This window comes from Drosophila suzukii, chromosome 2L, assembly GCF_043229965.1.
Source record: "Drosophila suzukii chromosome 2L, CBGP_Dsuzu_IsoJpt1.0, whole genome shotgun sequence".
In the NCBI taxonomy this organism is placed as follows: domain Eukaryota; kingdom Metazoa; phylum Arthropoda; class Insecta; order Diptera; family Drosophilidae; genus Drosophila; species Drosophila suzukii.
Window position 1 is genome coordinate 1,958,306 of NC_092080.1, and position 19,316 is coordinate 1,977,621.

Here is a 19,316-nt window from a genome sequence, read left to right on the forward strand (position 1 = left end):
GCTTTTTATGGCCTTGTGGCCGGGCATTTTTGAATTTCTGATCTGAGTAGCTAAAAGCAAATGGACTAACGGAGTTAATAATCTTTATGAATCGGTAATGAAGGGAAGTTCTGCAATCTAGATAGAAGATAATATCTAGTTTGCTTAAGACTGTTTTTTAAGAATAAGGGTAATTCCAAGAGTTTCTAAATGATTCAATCTTTCTACAAACATTTAAAAACTAAAGTAGAATTCATTCACTAGAATTATGCCTCCCTCAGTACTTATAATTTAAACGAATAGAATTGTTTTGTAAGGATCTTTTAAGTGTGCTAGAATATAATAAAATAGGAATAATAGGCAATCTGTCGGATAATTATTAAGAATGGATGAATTCACTACCAAATAAACTATGGAATGTAATATAATAAAATTACAATTCTTCTTTGAACTGAAGAACACTGTTTTTGTTGCTGAATTTTGTTTCAGTTATGGTGCCCCAGAATAATTCAAAACTTTATTAAATAATTTTGTACGTGAGTCATTATTTCCAACGATTAATTATAAAAATAACATTATCAAGGTTCACAGATTCTAAAGAAGTATATAGAGACACTTATTAAGTAACTGATAAGCGTTCACCGACGTGTATAAAAGCAGACATCTAAGATTATACGTGTCAGTAGCCTCCATAAGCTGATTCAATTATTGTTTAATCCATAAAAAAAATATAAAATAATAATTCTGATGTTGGCAGCCATTTTTTTTTACGTTTTAGTTACTGGGAGCCATTGTGGATCTCTGGCAGTCTCCCAGAATATTCCAGGTCCTGGAAGTGAATCGGTGGACTTTGGAACCCGCTGCAATGGACACTGCTTCTCTAGGATGAAGACAGTAATGGACTTCGTTGCTGTCAACCAGGATAGGTGGAACACCTGCCAGGAGATCACAACGAACGTCACCCGAGCGGATCAGAACCAGATTCAAATCCAGTTGACATCCCTGCAAGATGCTGTCACCAACGTTAGAGCTTCTCAGGAGTTCCAAAACGGAAAGCTGGACAGGATGGACAGTCAGCAGATCGCCATGCAGGAATCTTTAAGGAACATAATCCCCCAGAACTTTGTAGACATGCTGAGCAGATCAGAAGCTCATCTAATAGCAATAGAAAGTAAACTGCAGACCATGCAAACTATTTTGGACAACAAACTAAGAGCCCTAGAAGGAAAATTATCTTCATTCATTAGGAAAGTCATTCCTCCGGTATTTCAGCTGATCGGCAAGAGGTATTTTTATATAGAAGAGAGAAATGAGAAAACTTGGGTTGCAGCCAATTCAACCTGCCGTGAGATGGGTGGATATCTGGCATCCATTAAAAACGAAGAAGAGTGGAGCTTACTAAGTGGCAAGCTTAAGGATCGAACTTTCTACTGGCTGGGCATCCATGAGCAGCTGACGAGGAGCAACTTTGTTTCTGTGGCATCCGATAAGGAGGTTCCATTTTTCAATTGGAAGCCCGGGGAACCCTTGTATGTAGACGACTCAATGCACTGCGTTCTTATAAACTCTGGCCTTATGCATGTGGACCCTTGCAATAAAGAATCATTTCTATTCATCTGTCAGGCAGATGACGAAGTTAAGATTCTATAAGAAATACTAATATAAATAAAATGTATATAGAATGTGAAGCCATTTGAATCAAAGTAGAAGCAACATAAAAGCACGAACAGATCTTTAAATCAGCGTTCTTGCTCCTTGTGTACTTTATCAGCGGCCGTATCTCAACGACAACACAAATAAATAATATACTTTTACGTTTCAATTATAATCACTGTGGACGGCAGTACACTTAGTGACGAGGACAACCGGGGTGTTGCAAAATATATACATCACAAGGTTTGATTTAACACTTTATGTTGTAGGGGCGATCGTCACTAGCTTTTCCTCGTTAAGAGGTGCATTTCTTCTGGTAAGAAAAACAGCATCTCTTTTGCTCAGAGGGTATAAAATGGGGAAGTCCAGACCTAACGCTTCAATGGCAATCTCAATCTGAACTTAACTACGTTTAAAAAAAATAAAATAAAAATGGTTAGGTTCGCTGCTGTTTTAGCTTTTACTTTTATTGTGTGGCGTCCTAAAGGATCCCTGTCTGGACTCAGTCAGGTACACATAAAGTTCAGAACTCTGCAAGAATCTGTAAGCAACCTCAAGACTTCTCTGGAATCGAGGGATGAAAGACTGGAGAGGACGGAGAGCCTGCATGTCATGGATCAAGAATCTTTTAAAAAGAAAATCCTAGAAGATTTTGAAAAAAAATTGGGAGAGACGAAGAACTATCTTATAATCCTGGAAAATAAACTGGAATCTATACAGATCAAGATGGACAACCAGCTTACAGCCATTCAACTTGTTAAACTAAATAAGGGTCTTCCTAATAAGTATTATCGATGTAAAAAAATATTAAGAAAAATGTACACTTCATGAATAAGCATGTATGTGAAAACAACAACCCCAACCCCCCGGCAATATCCCATTCAGCACCCTCACACGATCCCTCCCCTTTCGGGCAGTCTAAACGATTATAAGCCAAATGATCTGCTAATTGCCTGCGTGTCATTAAGCCTCCACTTACAAAGGAATTAGACAAACAAACAATAAAATTTATGGCAAGTGTCGCATTTTGTCATCAAGCAGCGACAAAAACAACTGGCAGGAAAATAAAGGAGAAGTGGAAACAAACTGTTTTTCAACCCCTGGCAGATATTTACAAAAATCCAACAAAACGAGGAAATTGCGACAAAATATCACCCCTAAGTGGGCAGTGCCAATGTAGCCGTCTCTCTTTCTCTTTGTCTTTCCTCTCTGTTTAACACTCTCTTATTTTTTCTGGCGACGATGACTGAATTAGCAACTGATTAAGGGGGCGGGGGGTGGATGAGTGGGTGGATTTGGGGGAGGCAGCCAGACAATGACCGCAATGAGAGCAGTAATGACATTAGATGCTTGGCCGGGTGGACAATGCGATTCTTGGCTCCAGATCCCCTGTTTTTTGCATCTTTAGTCGTCTTCCACTGGGAAAATGGGTTAGAAAGTTGCAGTATAGTTTGTCGAACTCATTTTTAAGTACATGAGATGTTACGAAAGAACATAAAGATATAAATTTGTTAGTTCTTCTAAATGTATTGCATATATTATTTGAAGTTTGGGATATGAAACATACTTGTGAACACTTTTGATCTTTCATCTATATAGATTAGATTGGATTTTAAACTTCATTTCAAAACCCTGGTAATCTCTAAGATCAGTTTTCTTGATGCTCTCTGTTTGTAAGTAATAAAAAATTTAATACTTATTTTCGTTTTACAAGGATTTTTCCCCCAGTGTCCTTGTGCCATCGACTCCTGCGGTGTTTATCTCTTGATTCTCGACTCTCTGTCTTTTTCCCGTTGGATTTTCCCGGCTCACGGGTTATTGAACAGGCGTGCGCAGCGGAAGGCGTTCTACTTAATGTTTTGGATGGAAAACGTTTAAATTCCATTGGCGCACTTCCGGTCAGCGGATGTCGTGTGCGCCAGCGGAAACATTAAGAGAGCAGTCTCCTCCCCCGATGGCCACCGTTGAGGGGAAGGAGTCCCATCCCGTGGAATCCCAGTCCTGACCCCCCGCTAATGATGCCGGTCATCATCGATATGGCCGACACGTGCGATCCCGAGGGCGCCCAGTGTCTAATCATCGGCGGAACTCCCGCCATTGTCTCAGCCATATGTGGGATATGCCGGATGGTTATCCTGGGTATCCTTCAGCAGCTACGCGGACCAGAAGATAAATGACTTGGGTGATAGTGCTCTGCGAATTGATTATCGCCGGAAGTCTTGATTCGTTTTTATTGGGGTTGTATAGACAATTAGGTGTTTCAGTGTCTGTGATTGAATTATAGAGGAGTACCGAGAGATTTAAACAATATGTATAAGCTTTCTTTAATGACGCATGGTAAAATAGGGAAAAATCGATTTATATATTTATTCAAGGAAATTAAAAATATATAGTATGGACTTAGGTCATTTTGATTATGATTATATGACGAGTTTAGGTCTATATCATTATTTAAGTTAGTCCTTTAAGTACATTGTTTTCCTTAAGTAATTCCAATATCATTCTTATAAGGTACATATTCTGTAACTCGACTTACCTATCGCTGGCATTACTGCCTCCACCGAAGCTCCCGAAGATGTGGCTCCCGAAAGCGGCCGCCGCAGCCGCCGAGGAGTGTGGCATCTGGGGGGCGTGTGGGGTGGTGGGCGTGGGCGTGGAAGAGGCCGAGTTGTTGGAGGAGGCCGGCATCCTTGAGCTGGTGGTCAAGGACATGGGTCCGCCCACCTCGATGGGGGAGTCGGTGTTCCGCGAGTTGGAGGGGCTGCTCGGCCCCTGACCCCCGCTGCCCGCCAGGGGCGTATGCTCCCGATCCCTGTGCATTCCCGAGGGGGATGGCGATCCGGCACTGATAGAGCCCAGCGACTGGGAGGCGGAGTGCGGGGTGGCGGTCAGCTGGTTGGAGGACAACGGGCGCTCGTTGTCACTAGAGTCCAGGTGCATCCCGCCCCCCGGACTGCGGGAATGCGAGTGCGAATGCGAGTGGGAGTGCTGCTGCTCCATCTGCCCATTGGCCAGCGGACTGTGCGACCGCTGACGAGGCGGCAACTCATCCATGTCGTCGTCTATTTCACCCGTAATGTCTGGCGAAGATTCACGCGAGTCGTGGAGCTGAAGAAGCAGTAAGTAGCAGGTTTAAAAATGTTTTCAAATTTATTTTAGAATATATAAAGAGCATTCACATTAACTGGCTAAAAACATTTTTATTTATTTTACGAAAATGGATAAACTCAATAAAAACATAAACATAAACAAAATGTAGTATTGAAAAAAATCACTGTTAATCCTGTAATCAATGATTAATCACTACCTGCACTAATTATAATTAATTAATAATAATTATTTTTAATTCTAATCTAATATAAAGAGTGTGTTATTATTAAATTTTTAACATGAACTTTTTTTACATTTTTAAGCACCTCCTCGAGGGATATTAAGTCTCCAGAGCTAGGTCCTTCTTAAGGTGTTAACTATGGGTTGTACCCTCCCATAACCCCTTTATAATTCAATTTATTTACCTTATCCAGCGAGCTGCTGCTCTCTCCGTTTTCCCGCTTACGTTGCTCATCCTTGAGTCGCTCCGCCTTGCGCCACTTGGCCCTGCGATTCTGGAACCAGACCTGCGTGATGGGAAAATGGGATGGGAAACTCGAATGAAATTGAGAAAGTTTCGGAGCAAATTGCCATGATATGGCCACATGTCTATTATTATTTATGCCACGGGGCAAGTCGCCCGCTGCCAGCCAATGGAAAATTGAAAAACTTTCCCCACACACAAACGAAATTTTCCACCTCAGAAACTTTAACAATTTGTGTGTGGGGTTCGGGTGCCGGTGCCACCCCCAAAAAATGTTTGTGTTTTTCCCTTTTGTCTTGCCAGCCAATCTAAGACATAAACAAACAAAATCTGATTTTCAATTTTCCTAAGGAAGACAAAACAAATTTGGCTTGTAATCAGCGCCTAAATTGGGAAGGGGGTGGAGTGTTTTTCCAAAGGGGCGAGAACCTCCCACACACATGACGCTCCTGCTCTAATGAGGCTCAATCAAGACAATGCCCTGGCATCCCTAGAAATATCCTTTGGATTGCTTGCTTATGCGCGCGTGTTTCCTTTTTCGTAACCCCACTTTCTCCCGTTTTTCACTCCCAATTTTCCGTACTTCCCGTTCGTTTCGTTTGCTTTTAGTTCCGGTTTGCGTTGATTCCCCAGCTTAGAGCGCCCTCTAATGGGATTTCCCTGCTCGGGCGCCATCTTGAAGGAAAATCACTCTCTATGTGCTCTGTGCGCTCTATGTGTGCGTGTGTAAGCAAGTTTCCTAATCAAAATTCAAATTAGACATTGTGCAAAAGTTGGCATTTTGGCTCCATTGTTGTAATCATAACGCAGCGTAAAACAATTTCAGCATACTTTGGCCTCCAGGCGAGATCCCCAACCACTGGGCCATAGCTTTTCTCTCTCTTCGGGCCGCCATGTTGCTCCTGGATTTTTCCCCGGCTCCTTTTTGCCTGGGCAAACAATAAATTGCGCACAATCCAACCCCCAAAAAGGAAATGCCCCACAAACCACCCACTGCAAGGTCTGAACTTTTCCAGTTTTCCTCGTTTTTTGGTGGTGACGCCCACCAGTTACTTAATACAATATTTATGCCATAAGCACATTACCAATAAAATATGGCTGGGTAAACTTTTTTTCTCTCTCTGTGTGTGTACGTGTGCACCCTGGGGGTAGATGGAGAGGGAGGGAGAAAGCTATACAAAGAACGAAAGAGAGGCAAGATAACGATAAAAGCAGCTTCTCCTTCTGACTGCTCCTGTTATTATGACAAAAATTGAATAATGAAAAACAATTGTGTGCGTCTGTCTCTTTCCCTCCGGCCATTGCCATCTCACTCCCTCACTATCATAATTTCATGCACAATTTTGCCTTGTTTTATTACACACTGAATTTAACGTGTTCTTATTTATTCAATTCGCTTGGTTTAGTTCCTTGATTGCTTGCTTGGAATTACTTTGGAAGGGGATGGGCTACTCAACCTCTTCAAATATTTCAGGGTATTGTTTTAGGCCTGTTTTTGGAAGTTAGAGTTTAAAGATTCTTTGCATATTTTAATTTCCTTGAAAGCTCAATCAAACAAATAATGTACTAACTTCAAACCTATAGCAATACAAAGTATACTTTTAGGAGGGGACAAGATACATAATATTTAATATGTATACCATGTAGATTGATCTGATTGCAAATATACATTTTTAACTTATTATTAAGATTTATTCACAAGATCCAACTAATGTCCACTATCATTTATTCCTTTTTGTATTCCGTATTTTATTTCGATTGGGTGCTTATCGAGGCACTCGACTACATTTTTTTTTTAATTTTTATTCCGAAACAGAAGCATTTCTATTGTTTTGTAAACAGTGTTTGTTGACCTAAAAAATTTAGAATAGACTTTTAAAATATTTGTATATGCATATAACAAGAAAAACTCCTTACTTTTGAAACATTTGTTTGTGTCGGTTCATAAAAATATATCTTGGATATAGTCCAGCTAAATGGCTCTTAGGCAGCGTTGTGGACATTTAGGCGGAAGATGTCGTGGGCCACGAAGAAAGAGCCGGCACTGGGCTTTAGGAGAAAGACCTGCGAGAAGGAGTGCGGGGGATCCTCATCGCACTTTAGTCTTCCAAGGACATTGACTATTACTCCGCCGTCGAAAGTGGGCTGCGAATCTACTGCGGTTATCACGCGGGCAATCTTCTGGAAGCTCAGAGCCTGAACTTTTTCGATGATCTTGGGTGCCCCCTGGATTTGCTGGCCCTCGAAGGTCATGAAGGAGTTCGTAGCGTCGTAGAAATTAATCACGTTCGCCCGATTTGGTGGGTCGTCGAAGATGGCATAGTACTGCTGCACGAATGCCTTGCCAATGTTCTCGTACTGCGGATTCAGCGACATTTCACTTGAGGGTTTAAGGATCCAGATCCAGTCGCTTACGATTCAGTCGGCAGTCACACGACTTATTTTTTGAAAACTTAAAAACGTTTACAAAGCTAGCTACTACGCGTAGCACTCTTTGTTAAAGTCTGATCACTTTTAAATAAATAATAAATTTTTTTACTTAACTTTGGCTAAAAAATTGATCAATATACCGCGTGGTTCACATTTAAATATGACCAAAACGCAAAAAATAAGTTTTTGCGGTATTTTTAGTATATGGGAGTTTATTAAATAAGTAACTGTTAAGATAGCATCCAAAATTTTAGACTTTTTAAAAGTCATGTTTTTAATTTTTTTGTGTAACTATAATATTTTATATGCCTACCCAAATATAATGCCCCATTGCATATGTCTCTTCTAATCAACACATCCGAAAGGATCCTCTCCAGAAACCCTCGACCCACTTCAAGTAATTTATTTACCCAAGCAAACGCCCAGAGCGACAAAATTTCGCATAATTCTGGAAGAACAATAAACAAAACAATTATTCATATACTTGGCAAACACAATTTTTGCGGTTACAAGTTTCGAAAACCGATTTGCCATGAAAACGAAAACAAATAAGCAAACAAGCGGGGTAGCGTAAACAATACAAAGTTGTAACACAGCGAATTACACACAAAAAATATAATACAACACAAGAGGAAACAATGGAAACACCACCCAAAAGCCAGGGAAAATCAGGGGAAAAGGGGCGAAGATGCAGGAGGTCGTCTATGGGGTAATTACGGACAAGTGCGCACCATTAGCTTCCGCAAACAGTTTGTCCCGATCCCGGAACACTCAATGCAAACAACACCCAGGGAACAAGGACCAGAAACCAAAAACCAAGGACCTCGATGACGCAGCTCAAGTGGAATGAATGAACAGATGTGTTAATATCAAGCGCATTTCGCTCGGGGCTAAACAGAACCCTTTGCAACAATAATTGGGCTACCGCAGCAGCCAACACCAACCCACCGCACACCACCCTTTCCACTTTCCCCGCACCCTGGAATCCCGAATGCTGGTTTCCTGGAGTCCTTCCCCTGAAACCGCCCATATCCTGAGGCCAACATAAGGCAGACTCGATTCGATTCGACGGCCATCAACTTGGATCAGCATTAAAGGATTACTCGAGCAAATGCAATTATTTGACAGGCAGCCCGGTCAACCAGTCACCCCAGTGCACTGCGAGAAAATGAATTGAAGTTCTGGATGCGTTAAGTTCTAATCTATACTAGCTCATTGGATCTTAAACTTGGGTTGGTAATGCCTACGCAATGTCAGAATACCTTAATTGGATCTTGGATCCTATCATTATGATGTGGTATTTATTCAAGATATTTTATTACTATAATTTATGTATATATATAAGAACCAATTTGGTTAAGAAAGATCAAAATGACCCTGTATTTGATATGGTAATTTGACAAGTACAACTACCTTAAGATTTTAAAGATTTAACCTCTAACCCTTAACCCTTTCCTGGAAATAAATATTTTTTCCAGTGCATTTACCCCACCCCTCCTTTCATTCCTCACCATCTTCTGCGGTTTTTTTACTTGAACAGTTTCTCACATCGCCACTTGGGACCTCCGTGATTATAATAAATTATCAATTATTGGCATTATATGCGGCGGCAGCCCTTTGGCGGCGGTTTGAGTGGGTGGTTCCTTACTTTTCCGATTGGGTGGCTTTATAGTGGGTGTATCCCTTTCGAATTGTCATGCTGCAGCACATTAATTCTAATCGAATTAGTTATGTATGAGGTGCGTAGTCGGAAATGTGGGAACCGGTAATCGCAGTGGGTTAACGACTTCATTATTTATCGCCTTAGACGGGGAAATTGATAACTATTGTGCCTGGGAGAGGGCTTATTGAGGATATTATTATTAATGTATTGCAGTGCTTCAAGAAATTTGATTGGAAATTACCTAGGTAAACAGTTGGTCAATAGAGATTTTGAAATTTAACACAAAAGTATTTTTTATACATTTCTTCTGCCTTTTTAGTAAGCCACTTAGAACTCATCGTTTAATGGTACGCAAATCTTTTCCACAACTTTTTCCGATGAGTAAGTTCCATTCCACCCCAGTGTTATTTTCTCCCCCTATTATCCCATTCAAAAATCAAATTTCCCACTCATTTATCAATCAATATCAGTTATTAGAAAGCCGTACTGCATTAGCTCGACTTCAAAGTGCTTTGTCCTTGTCAGGTGGATGTGCTTTCTGCCCCGCGAATATATAACTAGGGATATATCCCGTGATCCAGCTGGGTCCCGGGGCCTTAACCATAAGCTCGCTGGGATATACATTAAGTAAATGATTTTTGCAATGAACTCAAATGCGTTGCGACAGGAGGGGAATAAAAACAGGGAAACCCAGGGCTTTGGCCGGGGCATCAAAAATTGACAGACGAAAAAATCCCGTGGAAAATGTATCAGGTTACAGGCAAGTGAGCGGCTAAACCGAAGTCGGGGATGTTGGGGCATCAAGCGAAGTACACATAATAAATTTTATTATAAAATTTATTTCCGCCTTGCCGTTGGCCGGGGCACAAAAAACAAAAAAATGTGTCAAAATGCGGTTGGAAAATACTGTGTGCGCACACCCTCATCAAAACATTTGGCATTCATTCCATTATCGAAATCCCAGACTAAGCTGTCCAGTCGAAATGTTTTTCGGTTTTTTTCACAATTTTCGCCACAATTTTCTGGACGCTGCAAACTCGGACCACAGAAGTTGCTAGCAATAGACAGGTTCTCCATATAGAGGGTGGGCTCTTTTTTATTAACTTGTAATTTTGTTAGGCTGACAAGTACACGTGTTTGCGACAAGTGTCCCATTGTCGTACGTTTTCGTGTATTTACTTACAAATATCAAATTGCCAGAACTTTTATAAGGCAAATTGAATTGAAAGTATCTGGTTACGCCTGGGAAAAAAGCTCGGGCTAATTGTGCCGGAAATAGAAAAATGGAGAGGATGTCGTAACGCCACCAAAGTGTTTTAATAGCCACCAAAGTGTGCGTGGGTTTCGCGACAAACGTGTCTAGTTAGTGTGGCATCCTCATTAAGTTTCTGGTCTGTTCCAGCCTCCATTTTCATGTGCATAATTTGCTTTCGGCCTCAGCGAGACGACGTGCTCGAGTGGCCGGAGATTCGTTATTTCCACCCACCCAAGATCTGCGGACTTGCATTTCCATTTCCCCCAAAGTAGATCCGCTAATTGTCATTTTAATCTGACAAATGCAGCTCGCCATATCATGCAAATTGCCCTCGCACTTACCTATTTCGTTTCGGTCTTTTGCGAACAAACAATCTTTTCCTGACTTAATTTACATTTAGATCAGCGCTCTGATAAATCCGTATTCCTGTGCTTAAGTGTCGGAAAAGTGATTCTAATTTTGGCTGCAGTTGCCAGAAATTAATCATGAATAATGTGAAAAAGTTACAGTCATACAGTTCAAGGATACTGTCAATAATATAATATGTATATTATATATTATACACATTAAATGTGAGTAGTTAATCGCTTAAAGACTAATGAGCAAGATTTTAAAAAGGTTTGTTTACGTTTCATTTTATTTTATTATTATATTTTAGCAAATGAAAAAGCTTATACATTGTTCTATTCGATTTTATAAAGAACTTCTTTACTTTGACTACTTAACCTGATCTAAAGCAAATTTCTATCATCATTTTGGGGGCTTTTGCACTTCTGCTCCAAGCCAAACGAAACTCTCCTCGAACTCTTATATTGAAATATAAATTTGATTTAGCGGCAGGTCGGAGAAAGAGGGCTTTATAACCAGCAATTTGCTTTCCACTCTTCTTTACTTTCTTTTTGTATTTCATTTTTATATTTTCCCTGTTATCGCTTAAGAACTTTGCATATTTTGCCGCTCCGCCTGTTTCAGGCTTTCTGTATATAGAAAATATATTTTTTAAGGCAGTTATTGCATTAGGCTGGCTACATGCTACATGCCACCCCAAGAACCCGAACCCGAACCCGTTGGTAATCCCCGAGTCCGTGGGCCTGTTCTGCATGCATATGCATTATTAATCGAGTCGGGGGAAGATGAAGTTCCAGTTGAAGAGAGGATATAGAAAAACCGAGGCTTTGATCAGAATGCGTGACCGTTCTAGGGTTGTACTACACTTATATACTTATGAAATTTGATATGATTTCGCCAAGTTCTTGAATTCCGAATTTAATATTCTTCAACTCTTCATATTTTGCATAATTTTCCCCGAAAGAGGTCAGCAAATCAGGAATGAAAGGGGGAATATTTTTCTTACCTGAACCCGAGCTTCGGTCAGGTTGATTTTCATGGCCAGATCCTCGCGAGTAAACACATCCGGGTAATGGGTCTGGGCAAAGGCCGTCTCCAGTTCCTCCAGCTGCTCGAAATTAAAAATTAAAAGAGGTTTTCCTTTTTTTCCCTTCGACTTACCTGTTGCAGTGTGAAGGTGGTGCGATTCCGTCGCTGCTTCCGCCGGACAAAAGTCTCATCGTGGATGGCAGGATGATACGAGTAGCTGGTATCTGAGGAATAGCAGATTGCAGGAAGCGGGGGTATTAGCCGTGTGAGGTGTTGCATTAGCCCTCTTAATTCAACTAGTTGCACTAAGGTGCAAGGGCATAAGTGCCACTAAGCTGGGATGTGACTTCTCTAGAGTCGCCATGAATAAAATAGTTTAAGAAGGATTTTCAATTCAGGTGTTTGGAAAAATAAAGATGGAGTAATAATCCAAAGAAGAAAAATAAAAAGGTATTAAGGATAAAGGACAATTTTTGAGAGAGTATGTAATCCTTGAAAGCTTGTGTAATAAATTATCAGTTCGGATTGAAAAATGTTCAATTGCTTCATTTTAATTTGTCTCATTGCATAAATAGTTCAGTTAATTAATTAAGGACAACTAGTATTAACAATAAGGGACACAAATGTATGTTTTCATCGCCAAACGGATATTTTTTTTAGCTTTTTCCTCAGCTTAAATTGAGATCTATATTATTTATAAATTGTAAAATATGATTTTCTTGATTTAAATATGTTTCTTTAAACTTCTTCGTACCCCTAACTTATTTATAGCTATTAGATAGAATTCCATTATTTTTTCCAATATCTCCAGTGAAGCCGAAGTTTTCTCTAAATTTTAAATGACCCAACTATAACTGCCTTGGAATTCGTTCATGCCAAAAGTTTTCCCCGCCGCTGTGCCCTTGCTGGAAAAGCCCACCTCCCTCCTGAGTTTTCCTTGTCCACTTGGCTTTTGCTGAAAGCCAGCTGTTGCCAAAAATTGCAGGCTAATTGAATTTTCTAGCAGCAGCGCCATTTTGTATGCTACGAAATATTTTATAACTGCCTTTTGAGCCAGAAAGAGAGACACAGAGGAAAGGAAAGGCGTTGACAGCCCCACTTGACCTCCGCCCGGGCTTTCCACCCCCACCCCATTCCCCGGAAAATGGAAAACCAAAGTCGAAAGGCGGAAACTTTGTCGGACCTTTTTTGCTAAGGACTCTCGGTTCGTTCGTGTTGTAAAATTAATTTTCAATTTGATTTTAAATAAATAATTAGCTGGCAAATTGCAAAATTTAATTTTAATTTTCTTCTTGCCAAAGCCGAGTAATGCTGCCGTCTCTTTTTCTCTGACCTTTTTCGTCTCTTTCCCTGTTTCTCTGTCTGTGTGTGTGTTAACTTTTTTGGGGGCTCTAATCCGATTAGCTGAAATGTTGTTACTTGGCATTCATTTTCGCCAGGCCGAAGGTCGTCAAGTTTCACCCCCTTTGTCTCAATTCCCTGGAGATCCTCTGTAATGCGCACTAATGTTGTTTGCCATGTTTTCCTCGGTCTCTATCTCTATTTTCCGAGCAAGTGTCGCTATGCCTGCCATCGATTAATAATTAATTATGAAAATAATTACAAAATGTTTTCGGCTTCTTTCGCCATCAGGCTCTCAGGTAAGCCCAAAGGATATTCTCGATATATCCTGCTAATGAAGCACGCATTTCGGGCCCAAATCAAGCAATCAAAGAGGTAGGCAGAAGCTAATCGAATAGTCGATGAGTTGAGCTCCGGGCACTCAGCATAATTTTTCGAGGAGGCTGGGGAAGGTTAGGTTCCCATGAGAGGTGGCAGCGTGTATCTCAGGCACGTTGATTAATTCCGATTATAACTTTACAAGATTATTACAAATAATGGAAATCATAATTTTTGAAACAAAAACTTTAAGTATGGCAATTATTATATTTCTTATTAATTACTTTAAAAAAAATATATATATTATATTATTCAGAGGCGTAGTTTTAAAACATTTTTCATCGATCAAAAGTTACTAATTTAATTTGTAATTAGTTCCCTTTTTCCAACCCTATTCCAGATAATCACGAACACGACCTTTCCCAACTGCTCATCACCGGCTCATCCAGCTGCAGTGCAATTTTCTTGCTAATCAAATTCTTTGCAGCCAATAATTGCCTAAAATGCAAATGGAAAATGCCCCAGGTTGGCCGGAAAATGCCTCGGGCCGAAAAAGAAGACCAGAACAGGTTCCACTGACGTTCAAGCGGCTGGCAATTAGCACAATTAGGTTTCGAGTGCAAATCCCAGAGCGCAGAGCAAAAGCTGCCCAAAAACCGGGCAATAAGAATTTCATGCTGAAAGCTTTGGCCAAAAACCCGAGCCAATGGAGGATTTCCACCACCCCCCCAAATTTCCACATTTCCCCTGCCACATTTCCCAGCTGGAACATCAAACGTCATGCAGCAGCACCGGCAGCAACAACAAGTCAACTAACCGCACTTGTCAGGAAGACAGGATTAACAAATCCTTGTTGCCAAATTGATTCAAAAAGTACGCAAAGGGGCGCAGACAAGCCAGTCAGTCAGCCAGCCAGCCATCTATATCTCTATAACCCTCCCTGGCACCCAAGCAATCCGTCTCATTGTGCACAGAGAAAAAATCTAGTATGCTTAAAAAATATTAGCATTGAAATGCAATCGTAAAAATTAAAGAATCATTTTTAAAAAACTTTTTTTGTGATTGTATACGTTAATATAATAATATTTTATTTAATGTCAAGGAAGTTTTTGAAATTCTAGATATCGTATGAAGATCCAAACTGCATTTGATACCTAAGAAAAAATGATTTAACAATTTCTAAGATTCTAAACATCGAGTAATATTTTATTTGGTATTTAGTATTATAGATTTGGATTTGTTCGTAATATATCTTGCCACTTAAAACCGAGTTGAACCGAGTTTTTCCAGTGCACCGAAGCTGCTCTGCGTCTGCTCGTTAGCTGCGCCGGTAATGGGAGATAATTCAATTTTTAAACATTTGGCATAACAAGCGAAACCATCATTAAGGAATTTTCGGTCTGGGAGCAGTCAGGAGTCAAGAGTCCTTGCAATCAACCCGTCAGAGCGGCCCCGCCCACCCAACTAGTCGCCCGGGCTCCGCCCACTCAGCCATCGCATCCGCATATCCGTATCCGTAAGATACTTGTCTGCAACTTTGTCTGCCGATTCTGTTTCTGTATCTACACGAGGCCAAAATCAATTCTCATTCGATTTCAGTTTCGCTTACTTAATCTGAGAGCCAGGAATTAGCATTCATTATGTGTAGTTTTCCTTGGCTGGCCTAGTTTCTTTTCGGAAAACTCAAGGATTCCCCCGGCGTAAGGTCGAATTCCCTTGGAAAGTGTCACCGTCTCAATTTCAGTGCTTGAAAGTCCGGGCACGCGTTGGCAAAAATTTTAAATTAGTTTAGCAATTGAGAAGCATTCTCGGTGTCAGCTCTGCTCGGGGTTGCTTTTTCTTGGGGGATGTGGAGTGTCACGTCAAGGAATCACGAATTGGAATCTCGAAAAAACAGCGAGTAAATTGAATTAGCTATGCAAATGTTCTGGGGAATTTTTTATTTTGATTTGTGAGCCATATTTATTGGTTATGTCATGAAGAAAGGGGGGACGACTGAGAACAGACACGCCCTAAGTGGATTCGTTATGGGAATTTTCACCATATTATGAGATTTTTTTTGAACTTTGGTACTAAGTGCTCGTGTCATTTGGTGGTGATTTGCAAATATTTTGGAATTTCAATATTGATACGTTTCAATATATTGATTGTTTATTAACTTGAGGATCGTTAAGAAATAGGTTTAGTTTTTTATTTATATTCTTGCGACACATCAAGTGTAATTATTATCCCTAAACAAATCTGGACTTTTTAATATTTCTGAATCGTTTACTTATTAGGCAAGAATAATTGAGGCCCATTCTGCCTATAATCGAAACCGAGACTCAAATTATTTCCCAGTAAATTGCATTAGGCTGTCGCAAATCAAAAGCGACAGTCCCTCCGAGGACCTTCGACCCTTGCAGGACCCTTCCCTAAAGGGAACATAAGTTATTGCCTGGCCGTCTGCCCATCCGTCTGTCATATTGAATCAGTCAGCAGTAAATGGAATTTGCACCTGATTAGGATTACAGGGCGGGCAGACGTGCCAAGATGTTACGTAATGCGTTCGTAAGTCTCCATCTAATCCCATTAGATAGCGCACATTCCCTCGGCTCGGAGATGATAGAAACCCCCCGCAGAAGCAGCCCACAAAATGCACTGCAATTTGTGGCAAGCTTTACTTTTTTGGGATACCATTTTTATTTACGGCGGCGCCTTTTATGGTTAGTGGGTGGGAAAAAATCAATAAACTATTCCGTCGGCGGGCTGGCGCTTTGATTTATGATTTTCGATAAATGCCTCAGCACTCAGCCTCAATCTGTCGAAATCTGTCGCCGCATTCCGATTCCGAATCCGAGTGCGAAGGAAAATTTGCATGCCAAAGCATTAACGCTTTGCCATTCGATAATTGCATGAAATGAAATCTGAAATCCAAAATTCCCCACACCCGGTACCCCGAGCCCTTTTCGCTACCCAATTACGATTCGAATGGATCGCTTCACTTTTCGACACGTTCACGTTTGCTTGACTTTGCCTTTGGTTCGGCCACTCCTTTGCTCCAAAAATCCCCTTCTGCATGCGAATATCGATTGAGTTGCCCATGCTCTCGCCTCCTGCTTTTTTTTTATTCAATTATAGTTATATGGCAGCGGGGCCTCTGTCCCCGGTCCTCCGATTCTGGGTTCTGGAGTGCCAGGCAAAGTATATTTGGGTTCGGATTGGTCGGGGATTGAGAGTGGAAAGTGGGGAGTAGGGACTGGGTCTGAAAATGCGGAATGGTTCTGCTCTGGGAGGCCAGCAGTGGGCAATAGCAAATCAAATTGCTCCGCTGTGGCTTTTCCTTACACCCAATTCATCGAAATGGCGTTTAATGTTGTGTTTTCTGCGGCTCTGTTGGGGCAAGAGATTGTCTAGCTCTCTACCATTTTTAGGAATAGCATTTATAAACTATATTTATTATATTATATTTAAGTCAGTAGATGATAAATTATTTTAAATTATAAATAGGCAATTCTTAATAGAATAGTTCAAATATTATTTGACAACAGATCTTTTCGAAAAACCTTGCATATCAATATTTGAAACCAATGAAATCATCACTTTTACATACTTGAAAACAGTGTATGACAACGTTTTTGAACACACATAATCAATATTAGAAGGTACTTAATATTTGATCCCATTCTTTTTAAATGTACTATGATTTAATTTGTTCTAAAATAGGTAATGTATCCTATCTTTCTGCCTATTTCCTTTCTATTTTATACTCTATCCTTCAGTTTCCGAATCTCAATCTATTCTCATCCCCACTTCGCATAGCACTTACCCTCTGACCAAGTGCCAAACTTTTCGAGGCAAACAGCAATCTCTCGACATGTGCGACCATGAAATCTGATATGCCACATAGGAAATGAGAAGGGGAAGAGTACTACCCTGCCTGCAACGTGCTGCTAATAGAATAATTCGTTAATGTAACTACAAGATTCAGAGATGCGCCGATAGACAATAATCCATTGACGACAGCCAAAGTAACAACAGAAGCCCGGCGATTATCATTGCCTTTTTATCTAAATTTAATTCGATGCGAACAAGGAGATTGCTCTTTTGGCAGTTCGAAATCCATCTTTTCGAGCAGATTATGGGGAGATACTTAAATTACTTAATGCAATTAGGGTGTGAGTGCAAAAATAAAAGAAAGAATAAAAGCAAAGTTCCAAAAAACTGAAATATGATTTATTATATGTTTTATATAACTCTGTGATATATACAGGAAGGGATTAATTTTAAATAAATATAAGCCAAATGATCTGTTTTTACTATTTTTAAAACCCAAATACTTGTATTTCTTTTTATTACTTTAACTATTTGGAATGGTTTAGTTTTTAAATGGATATCCACAGGTCGTCCTCAAAAATAAATATAAGCGTGTTACTGATAATCTATACTACAATAAATCTAAATCGTTTTAGAACCTCCATATTTTCACCGTTGTAACTAATATTCTATCCTTGAATATCTTTTAAGCTTCCACAATCAATTTATAACTTTCAACTTTAGTTCTTGAACCTTTATATTTTTACCGTTTGAACTTATATTTTATCCTTGAATATATCTTAAAGATCTACAACTAATCTTTATCTAAAATCATATGTTTGGGAACATCTTTATTTTCACCGTTCACATTTATATTTTATCCTTGAATATATTTTTGAGATCTACTCACATGGATGGGTGGCGGCGAAGGGGTAGTCGAGGGTCGGCAGGCGCGGAGGATGGGGGCCGCAGGGGTGCAGGGCTGGAGGACACTGGTAGCAAAACATTCCTCTGCCCGCGGCTGCAGGACCGAGCTGAAATCGAAATCAAAGTGAGAAATCAGTATCGAAATCGGAATCAAGGGTTACTCATCGATCGAAATTGAGAAAAAGAATCTTTAAATTGCATGTAATTTTGATAAATTCACTTGCCAATCACGACAATGGTAATAACGATGATCATCATCGTGAGTGAACGAGAAACTTGTAATTTAAGTGCACAATTCAATTGGAGACATGCGGGCATTTTTGTGGGCCGACTTTGCGTCGCCTTTAATGTTGTCATATGCACCTCAAACTCAATTCGATTCAATTAAAGGCAATTACAGTCTTCTGACAAATCATCCACAATCGATTTCATCTGCTTTTGCATCTCCGTTTTTATGTTTCTGTTTCTGTTTCAATTTCCCTGCTGCATTGTGTGTCGTCTGCATACAATTAAATTGTCCTCAAACGAATCAATTGATTTAAATTAATTGCATTTGCCGCAAAAGACTCGGCATATAACTATGGCCGTAACTGTAACTGGTCTTGATGAACTCACTTCAGTTATGAGTCGATGTTTTGCGTTTTGCTGGCGCCTTTCCCAATGCAGTTTGCGGCTTAATTAGTCGAGGAATTTCTCTGCCGGCATAACCAACGGGGAGGGAACGTTGAATTGGAAAATTCTATATCTTTGAGATACAAAAAGGGCAGAGAAAGAAGTCACAGTGTCAAGCTAGAGATTGTCAGATAGCCAAGATCAGAGAAAGGCGCTGGGAAAGTGCATTTTCCCTTTGGTAAATTAAAATTGAAATTGATATTGGTGGGAAAAGTGTTTTTGCCGAAGCTGATAGTTCTTGAACACGTTTGGAGGACTTAAAAAATATTTTAGGTTTGAGAATAGCCCAAAAGTTTATTCTAACTACAAATTATTAAAATCATTAAGGCAGT

At 40.1% G+C, this 19,316-nt stretch overlaps 3 protein-coding genes across 3 annotated transcripts in view; 1 reads left to right on the forward strand and 2 right to left on the reverse strand.

The window, feature by feature from the left end:
- Positions 1–19,316, reverse strand: part of Drgx (Dorsal root ganglia homeobox) — a 34,866-nt gene that overhangs the window by 7,065 nt on the left and 8,485 nt on the right. Inside the window, exons 2-6 of the mRNA XM_036818027.3 lie at positions 18,296–18,419; positions 12,064–12,155; positions 11,909–12,010; positions 5,148–5,249; positions 4,169–4,740 (exon numbers count right to left, since the gene is read on the reverse strand). Coding sequence (XP_036673922.2) covers positions 4,169–4,740; positions 5,148–5,249; positions 11,909–12,010; positions 12,064–12,155; positions 18,296–18,392 — 965 coding nt within the window. The 5' untranslated portion in view covers positions 18,393–18,419. The remainder of the gene's footprint in view (positions 1–4,168; positions 4,741–5,147; positions 5,250–11,908; positions 12,011–12,063; positions 12,156–18,295; positions 18,420–19,316) is intronic.
- Positions 674–1,793, forward strand: LOC139355190 (mannose-binding protein-like). The gene has a single exon (XM_070999573.1). It carries the CDS (start codon positions 727–729, stop codon positions 1,627–1,629), a length of 903 nt encoding a protein of 300 aa, XP_070855674.1. The 5' UTR covers positions 674–726; the 3' UTR covers positions 1,630–1,793.
- Positions 6,883–7,671, reverse strand: LOC108020963 (probable nuclear transport factor 2). Its single transcript, XM_017089409.4, has 2 exons — positions 7,124–7,671; positions 6,883–7,059 (listed from the first exon to the last, which is right to left on the reverse strand). Exon 1 carries the CDS (start codon positions 7,580–7,582, stop codon positions 7,190–7,192), a length of 393 nt encoding a protein of 130 aa, XP_016944898.1. The 5' UTR covers positions 7,583–7,671; the 3' UTR covers positions 6,883–7,059; positions 7,124–7,189.